The sequence below is a fragment of the Sinocyclocheilus anshuiensis genome, unplaced genomic scaffold, assembly GCF_001515605.1.
Source record: "Sinocyclocheilus anshuiensis isolate Anshui unplaced genomic scaffold, SAMN03320099.WGS_v1.1 scaffold788, whole genome shotgun sequence".
Lineage (NCBI taxonomy): Eukaryota > Metazoa > Chordata > Actinopteri > Cypriniformes > Cyprinidae > Sinocyclocheilus > Sinocyclocheilus anshuiensis.
In genome coordinates this window covers 186,317-195,996 of record NW_015558586.1, presented here as the reverse complement: position 1 = coordinate 195,996, position 9,680 = coordinate 186,317, and the positions used below count along the sequence as shown (strand labels likewise).

Below are 9,680 nucleotides of genomic sequence, written 5' to 3'. Positions count from 1 at the left end.
CCCCCCCACAGACTTCCACATGCTGCTCAAATCAATCCCAGGCCAGTGTGTTTGTCTCAGATGAGCAGTGTTTTCTCCAGTATGCCACCACTTTTTGGAACAGCACAAGCTTTCCTGTTGAGACTAGCCCAACTTGAAGCTCAGCTAGTTTTGAACCTGATTAGTAATGTTGCATCTGGAAATAATAGCGGTTATGGGAACCCTTTTGTTCCTTTAAATCTTTTACAGCCTGTTGGCATTCAAAGATCCTCATTTTTGAGCATGTACCAGTGCCCAGGGGGTTTTAAAAACATGGATTCCACACCTCACATGGTTAGTCATCCTTCAACAACAGTCACAGAAATGAATTCAGTCATTGCCAATAAGGAGAATTGCAGCTTACATCATCTAAAATGTTAATCTATCTATCTATCTATCTATCTATCTATCTGTTTGTCTGTCTGTCTGTCTTCCAAACCACTTGTCTTAATAGGGTTGTGGGTGTTTGTTTATTATTTTAAATAAATAAAATAATATTTGTTTTTGGACCAGAAATGTGCAGCTGTAACATTTGAAATCCCTGTTTTCCTTCCTTCCAGGAAGAGGATCAAATTCCTTCCTAAAGAGGCTGCAACATGGGCCTGCTGAGGTCACCGGCTGGAGGCCTGGTTCAGTCTATTTTCCCCCTCGATCAAAACGCAGCATAAGCCACAGCTTTCTCTCTAGACTGTAATAAAGCAATACATTATACTACACAAAGACCCTTATTCAGGAGAAAATACTAGGTCCCATCATGAATAATACAACATTGCCACTTCCAACATCTGAGGAAGCTCTTTTTAGATCCAGTCCCAACCATCTAGGCAAACATTTCACCTTAAAACCACATATGGACTGTTCTCAATACCAGTCAGTGACAGCCAAAGCAATGATGCCTCCTGATAGACCACAGATTGGAGAAGCAGAGCCAAAGCAACAAACAATGCTGCAGTATCCAACAGAAAGTCTGATCAAAGCTTTAACCAGCCTTGGCCTTTCTCTTGAGGATCTAGAATTACTCAGTCACTGCCCAGACAACCAGTTAACAACAGAGAATCTCCCCTTCATTATACAAGACATTCAACAGCGCAAAGGAACAAAGGACATTAAATATGGCCATGCTAGATGGATCTCATCTGATCAAGTGGGAGAGTCATCATACACTCATGGGGAACAGAGGAATCCGAGGATTATAAATGGTGAATGGCAAGAATCCCATTCCCAGAGATCTCTCAGCCCTGAAAGATGTCGCTCATCTAAAGTCATTTATAAGCACTTCTCGACCCAATCGAGAACACTAAGAACAAGACATTCATCAGGTGAGTTATTATTACATATAAAACCGATGCATCAATAACAATGCAGCTTACATCATCTAAAATGTTAATCTATCTATCTATCTATCTATCTATCTATCTGTTTGTCTGTCTGTCTGTCTTCCAAACCACTTGTCTTAATAGGGTTGTGGGTGTTTGTTTATTATTTTAAATAAATAAAATAATATTTGTTTTTGGACCAGAAATGTGCAGCTGTAACATTTGAAATCCCTGTTTTCCTTCCTTCCAGGAAGAGGATCAAATTCCTTCCTAAAGAGGCTGCAACATGGGCCTGCTGAGGTCACCGGCTGGAGGCCTGGTTCAGTCTATTTTCCCCCTCGATCAAAACGCAGCATAAGCCACAGCTTTCTCTCTAGACTGTAATAAAGCAATACATTATACTACACAAAGACCCTTGTCCTCTCCACACAGATCCAACACTTACAATGCCATGACAAAAGGTCATCAACAGTCTTCATTTCCAGTCAAATCTGCAAAATCAGAAGTAACCGCTGAATCCATCAACATTCAGATGCCAGTAACTAAGACGACTGCAAAAACATCAGCACAAACTGTAAGTTCTGGGAGGTGTAGGCCTACTAGAAATACTGATGGTTATTGATGTCATTATGGTGATAACAGCGACAAAGCGACCGTTGAAAATCATTTGAAATTTGTGTCAATACGTCATGAATAGAATGCAGCAGCAGCAGGGGATTTGTCGTGTCGCCACTCGCGTCAGGTGTAGACACGGTGTAACATTGGTTTTACTTTGTTTCACTAAACTAATCGTTGCCTGGGTTGTGTATGTATGTGTGGGACGGAGCTATCAAAATAGGGGCGATACCCTTTTGGGGTAGGGGCGTGTTTGTTTTGGTGATTTCAAATGTCAACATTGGCTACCAGAAATCGCTTACCCCACCTTTAATGCCCTCAAAGCAAAACTCTAATTAAAGGTGTTTTATAAAGTTTTCTATTCTCTAGTGTTAAATGTGATCACTACCACCATAATGATTGAAATGCCACCATTAAACCATTAAAGTATCACTTTAGTCTCAACATTGCTGGCTGAAAATAACGGGCATCTCAAATAGTTCGCACCGACAGTCCCATCATAACAAATGAACAAATGTGAAACAGTGACCTCTGGTGGCCTGAGAGTTGCAACGTTTAGGTTAGGAAACATTACGAACTCCACTCTTTCCTGTTCACTTTTTTCTTATTGTTCCCTTGTTGTTTCCAACAGGAGGGTGTGATTCGTGTGTCTGGAATCCCTCTTGATTACTCTCAGAGTGAACTCATCAAAATGGCATCTCCGTTTGGTCACTATGTTGAGGTTTTAATGGCGACTGAGGTTTACACAACAACCTGTCTAGAATGGAAGGTATGTGCCGTTTTAGGATGTATATGTAACACTTGTTTATTTTAAAACAATAAAACAATAATTACCTTTTTTCTAAAGTAATTTCCTGTAAAATACAGCACTTCTATATCAGCTTGTGTGTGTGTGTTTGTGTGTTTGTGTGTGTGTGTGTGTGTGTGTGTGTTTTCCAGGCTTTACTGATGTTTCCAACTGAATTCTCAGCCGAGGAGATGGTGAAGGTTTACTCTGCTATCCCAGTTCACATGAGACAGCAAAGTTTGGAGCTGGTGTCCCAAACTGTTGACTTTAGTTCACCTGTGAGTTGACACACTAATGGATAAATGGAAACAATTTTATAATTAATATTTTCTTGCATAAATACTTTTTTCAATACTTCATTTGTATATTTACTTTACTGAGTTTAATGCATACTTTTACTTCAGGTGTCAGTGTTTCATGCTTTTGTGGGGCCATCATTGTCAAATGCAAGTATCACTTGTTCTGGAGCCATTTCAAATATTCAAATTAAAACTTAATAATAATAAAAATAAAAAATTTTCGTCTATTCTTTAACAAGTCCCACTGTCTTTTAGGGGCTGCTGACAGCTTTGGACCATTTGCTGGTTGTATGTAATGTTCCCAATCAGCCCAGTGCTGCTACAGGAGTGCTACGGCTGCTAAAGCCTTTTGGACAAATTTTCAGAGCTCTGGTACTTCATGGAAACAAGGTAGAACAATAAAAATGTTTAACAGCATATATATAATAAGAAAAACTAAAATACATTTGGTTGTTTGAAAAATATGTGAAAACATTTGAGAGTTTGATTTTATTTCAGTCGTCTATGTTTTCTCAGCTTTTACCTATATTTGACTATTTGAGTCTAACCTATCAGTGAATTGATATATTTTTGTTTGTCTTCATAACTAGGTGGATGTTGATCAGTGCCTTGGGAACAATAGCAGCATCCAGATGGTTTTAGAGATGGAATCCGCTTCTGTTGCTTTATCTGTATATGAGTGGTCTCAAAAAATTCCTTGTCTTTATCACAACCATCATCTGTCCTTCCTCAGAGGATGTAATATACAGAAAAATACATCTGAGGTCCATTCAGCCTAATATCCTCACAGTTTTTTAGTCCCCTTAAGTATTGTATATTTTCATTATCTTGTAATAAAATAAAATGAAACAAGTTCATAAGAAGTATTATTGTTTGTCTTTCTCCTTTTATAAAATCATATATTTATTGAGCAGCAGAAGTTAACACTTAAAAATAGTAATCTCAAAAATATAAACTACAATCACTACAATACACATGGTAATGGAAATCCTGAAAATATCGGAATTTTAAAAGTCTGGGATATTTAGTTAAAAATACAGTAATAACAATCAACTTGAAAAGTCATGGAAAGGTCATTTGGAATGCATGGGTCAAAATTTATTCAATATCAGCTAAACAGATGTTCTCAAAATTATATATTATACATTAAATTATATAACATGGTTGTGATTTTAATTGTTAGATACTGCTAAAAAGGTAAAGATCAGTGAGGTGACAACCCCAAATCACAGTTTTAAAGAGTTAAATCTCCCACAAAAAAAAATAAATAAATAAACATTTACTCACCTTCACATTTTCTTTTTCAAATCAAATCACATTTTTATTTAATAATTTCCAATAAATTAGAATTTATGCTTTTTCCCATACAATAAAAGCATTAGTAACCAGGGGCCATCAAGCCGAAAAGGGATAAAAGAGCACCATTAGGTCTTATGTCATTCATGAATCAAGTTTAAAAAATGTCCCTGTACAGTATATATGCAAGTAAAATTTGAGAGTTGTGCCAGGGGGAAGATTTTCACACCACAATGCACTTCACTTGGCCTTAAAGGGACAAGCAAATGATGAAAGAACTCTTTCATCATTTGTGACCCTGGACCACAAAACCAGTCATAAGTAGCACGGGTATATTTGTAGCAATAGCCAACAATACATTGTATGGGTCAAAATTATTGATTTTTCTTTTATGCCAAAAACCATTAGGTTTTACCAGAATAGCATGTAATGTTCCATGAAGATATTTTGTAAATTTCCTACCATAAATATATCAAAACTTAATTTTTGATTAGTAATATGCATTGCTAAGAACTTCCTTTGGACAACTTTAAAGGCGATTTTCTCAATATTTTGATTTTATTTTTTTTTCCTGCACCCTCAGATTCCAGATTTTCAAATAGTTGTATCTCAGCCAAATATTGTCCTATCCTAACAAACCATACATCAATGGAAAGTTTATTTATTCAGCTTTCAGATGATGTATAAATCTCAATTTCAAAAAACTGAGCCTTATGACTGGTTTTTGGGTCACATTTACTCATCTTAGTTGTTCCAAACCTGTACGAGTTTCTTTTTTTTTTTTTTTGTTGAAAACAAAAGAAAATATTTGTTTGGCTGATTATTTTCTATTACACATAAAGAACAGCGCAAGTAACCCAACATTAAAGGTGGGGTAAGCGATTTCTGGTAGCCAATGTTGACATTTGAAATCACCAAAACAAACACGCCCCTACCCCAAAAGGGTCTTGCCCCTATTTTGATAGCTCCGCCCCACACATACGTACGCAACTCAGGCAACGATTAGTTCTGTGAAACAAAGCAAAACAAATGTTACACCGTGTCTACACCGGACGCGAGTTGTGCAGCGCGACAAAATACTATGGAACTCATTATAATCAGTAATGCTGTCTACACCGTAGATATATATATACATATCTATGGTCTATCCTTGAGTTCTCTCCAGCGCTGGAAAGCTGATCCGATATTTACACGGGTCCTACTTCTTGCCTTATTGCCTTAAGCCTTCTTTTGTTCCGCAGACGTTTTCCTTTTTTGTTTTTTATCCGCCATCTCTATCTTTCTGTCGCTCGGCTCGGCTAATGTCCGTCCTGTGCACTGAACGCTCTCTCCTCCACATCATGAGTAGACACGCCCCTTACTGCTGATTGGCTACAAGTTTGTTTTGCTAGTCGGCCCAAATCAGTTTTCTAAAGCGTTTTTGAAAAATCGCTTACCCCACCTTTAAAAGTTAACGTTCCCTGACCGGGAATCGAACCCAGGCTGCTGCAGTGAGAGCACTGAATCCTAACCACCACACCACCAGGTAGCGCTGTGCTTGCGATGACGAATATAGTAGTAGTCAAATCACGAATTCAAATTTAAAATTTCATCAATGTAGCTAACGTAATTATGCAACCTGTGATGTAGCATTTTGCTGTTTATCAAGTAGTCATACTTTATTGTTTCACATATTGTAATTAGCAGTCAATATATAGTAGATCTACAGCTTGTGTGGTATTCAGCAGTGAGTTACGTTTATTTATAACATCTGGGTCATTGTTCTTTACCTTAAAATGCTGTCAATGAGTGTCTTTGTACTAATTTGTGTTTTTTTTTAAATCACTTAGGTTATTCTATATTAAACATTTGAAGGTGTTATATCAGATCCAAATCTGGTTTAATGACACTATTTCATAAGAGGTTCCCAGCAAACACAGAGCGTTCCCCTAACGTTAGTTTTTGGTTCCCATTTGGTTATTTTTTGGGGAACCAAAAATTAACGTTCTGGGAACCAAAAACTAACGTTCCGGGAACGTTCTAGGAACCAACAATTGTTAGCTGGGTTACACCTCATGATGCTTTATCCAAACTATGTCAGCCATCTGTCCAAATAAAACAACCATGTTCTAACATTTTATTTCTTTTTTGTCAGTGCTTGTGCATTGAGGCTCTAATGTTCCTATCCAAGCCACCTTCAAGTACAGGCAAAGAGATGTGTTTTGGCGTAAAACCAAGTATTTTTCCACTGAATTTGCATGCAGGTAAATCCCTCCCGAATGTGCCTTTCAAAAAAACAGAAATCATATGTTAATAATTACAAATATGTGTAATAATACGTACTTTTTTTTTTTCAATTTACGAAAATCTATAGATATATTTTTATTGTATTAATGGCTCTTACGCGAATTAAAATTACGCGAAAGAGGTCAATTCATCTTTAAATACACTTTAAAAGCATGCGACAGTTTCCTGGCCATTTTGCAATCATCCTTTGAAATACCGACGATGACCCTCAGGAGGCGCCAGCGACATGTTTGTTTGAAAGGCCCACATGAGCACTCTGACGTAGGGTTGAAATCTAGCCAGGTAACGGTGTCGCTGCAAACAGGAAAATTACCTCTTTTAGTCGATTTGTTTGGCGATAGATTAGAGGGACAGAAGCGTTACAATGCCGGGTAAGTCCTCTTAACAGCCCACATCTTCAAAAGGAGTCATGTTTAATCTTTTGACTTTGTAAGTGCAGTGTGCTGGTCTCACTCTTTGTTTTGTAAAATGGTAGCCATCGCTGAATACGTAGAGCAGGAACACAGAAACAAATCGACACATTTAGCGTGCAATACAAAGCAAATTAAGCTGTTATAGGCTGACTTGGCAGAGTTCGTGTAAAGCGCAGTGTAGATGGAGGCCTAGTGAGATGTATGTGATGCAGGCGTGTGGCTAACTCACTCACGGATCCACCATGTTCCCTCATTTACTTAACGAAATCCTTTAAAACTTAACTATTACTAACAACTGGCGTCCGTTTTTGCTTCAGTAGGATTCAAATAACATTCAAACGTTACTCTGCAGGGCCAGGCAACATTTTTTCATGTGGAAAGACTGCTGTTGTTATGGCTCAAGCTAACACGCATAGCTTCACAATACACGCTCACTAACGTAGAGTTAGATTAAGTGTTTTATTCGAAGGTAGGGCACGTCTTACAGCAAAAAGGAAGCTGGTTTGATTGGAGACTTTTTTTTAATGGTTTATACTATAGATAGTTTTCTCTGGAGCCTTAGCCAGGCCTCATGTTACAATGAATCAAATCCATGTGGAGAAAGATGGTGTCGACTGATCTCCTCTGTCTCATTTATGCAACACATCGATAGTTAGTAACAGGTAGTTTATATGATGTTCTTTAAACCATGTGCGTTACTCACTGTGTCGTGTCGCAGGTATTAGAAGAGCTTAATAAACATTGTGCCTTCATTTTGTAATATTGAACGTCTAATTTGCTAGCAGGTTTTGTGTTTATGCGTGAACACAGTCTTAAACAGAGGGGCTAATCATTCTTACTGTGATAACAATGACTTAAATTTGCGTATGTTTTATGGTTTTTAAACTTGAATTTTTCATTTAACATGCACATTAATGAGTAAAGTTTTACAGATGCATATCATCTAAACTAATTGTATCCAGTGCCCCATAAATCTTTGTTCGTTGGTTTTAGTTTTATGTGTGTGTGTTTGAGGTACTATGTACTAAGAATGGGATCAGTATTAATATAGCATTTTACACCCCCAGAACCTGCTGATATTAACAGTCCAGAGGTAGCAAAGACACCAGGAGGAGGCAGCGGATCAGGGAAGGATGAGAATGTTGTGAATGGACACAAGGAGGGGGACGCAAACCCCTTCGCAGAGTACATGTGGATGGAGAACGAGGAGGAGTACAATAGACAGGTCAGTGTGAACCTGCTGAACGCATATGCCTGCTGTATGTATACTTATAAATAGGAGGATTCACAAGTTCAGTTAAACTTATTAAAGGAAATTCACACGAATTTGTCATTTACTCGCCCTTATGTCATTACAAACCTTTGTGACTATCTTCCATAAAACAATTTTAATTTGAATGAGTGGTTGTCACGAACATTCACATTACGGCTGCACGATATATCGTTTCAGCATCGATATCGCGATGTGCGCATCTGTGATAGTCACATCGCATGATGTGCGATGTTTAGTATAGGCTACTGATAGTTATATTTATACTGATTGTTTTCTTTGCTCACACAGACACGGTGTCTACACCGGACGCGACAGCTGTACAGAGATACCCATTTTAAATACATTTAGTAGCGGAGCTACTGCAAGCGATTTTTTTTTTTTTATTTAGTGCTGGAAATCCATTTATCCTTTGTTGAAACTTGTGCGTCGTCGTGGAGAGTGCAGGTCACGGTTGCTTAGCAATGTCAGACGCCACGAAAGCGCAAGTTCCCGAGCACTTTGGAAAAAAGGAGAAAGCGGCACGACTGGCGTTTTCCCACGCGTTTTTAGGCGCGATATGTGAACGGCCCCAAAGTCTGTCTACACTGGACGCGACCGTTGCATATTATTTTAACTTTGTGTCATTATGTCATAAATAGAACACGGCATCAGTTTACTGTCGGGGATTTGTCGTGCCGCACCGCATTCAGTGTAGACAGCATCACTGATAATGAGTTCATTGTATTTTGTCGTGTCGCGCCGCACCGCTCGCGTCTGGTGTAGACACAGTGAGAGCCACGCAGATGCACGTGAACTGAATTCTGTTCACTTCTGCGTCTATTTCTGCCTGAAATACTGTGCTCTGCAAGTAACCTTGTAAATGCAGTTGCTTATGGCTTAGGTGAAGGGAAGCAATTGAGAAAGAAAATGGATGTGTGTAACAGTAGCCTATATTGGTTTACAGCAGTTTAAAGGGGTCCTATTATGCTCTTTTACAAAGTCTTGATTTTGTTTTGGGGGTGTACTAGAACATGCTCTCATGCTTGGTGGTTCCAAAAAACGCATTATTTTTCTCTCTTTCGGAAGCCCAAACAAAGACGTTTGGGCATGGAGGTGAAAAAAAAACAGCGTTTCAGGCGGTCGCACACCGGACGAGAAGCACAGCGTCACGTCGCACCACGTCTTTAAAATTCAAATACTTTATTTTCTATGAGTGTAGGCACACCGGCGGCGGCGTTCGGCGTCTGTCTGCGGCGCCCAGCTACGTCGTGTTATACTTGTAAGAATTGTTCTAGACATGCCGAAAATTTGACGCTACAGCACAGCAGCTCTTCTTCGTTTTCTCTGATGCACTAACTCTGCAGCAGCACTTCTTCTTCGTCGTCTCGTCTGATGCAC

At 38.7% G+C, this 9,680-nt stretch overlaps 2 protein-coding genes across 2 annotated transcripts; both read left to right on the top strand.

Moving 5' to 3' along the window:
* Positions 1–749: 749 nt before the first annotated feature.
* On the top strand, positions 750–1,735 carry LOC107679879 (uncharacterized). Its single transcript, XM_016475596.1, has 2 exons — positions 750–1,337; positions 1,585–1,735. The coding sequence occupies exons 1-2, from the start codon at positions 773–775 to the stop codon at positions 1,716–1,718; spliced, it is 699 nt and encodes a 232-aa protein (XP_016331082.1). The 5' UTR covers positions 750–772; the 3' UTR covers positions 1,719–1,735.
* Positions 1,705–3,886, top strand: LOC107679878 (uncharacterized). Its single transcript, XM_016475595.1, has 6 exons — positions 1,705–1,908; positions 2,581–2,718; positions 2,889–3,014; positions 3,141–3,182; positions 3,291–3,425; positions 3,626–3,886. The coding sequence occupies exons 1-6, from the start codon at positions 1,786–1,788 to the stop codon at positions 3,812–3,814; spliced, it is 753 nt and encodes a 250-aa protein (XP_016331081.1). The 5' UTR covers positions 1,705–1,785; the 3' UTR covers positions 3,815–3,886.
* The last annotated feature ends 5,794 nt before the right edge of the window (positions 3,887–9,680 follow it).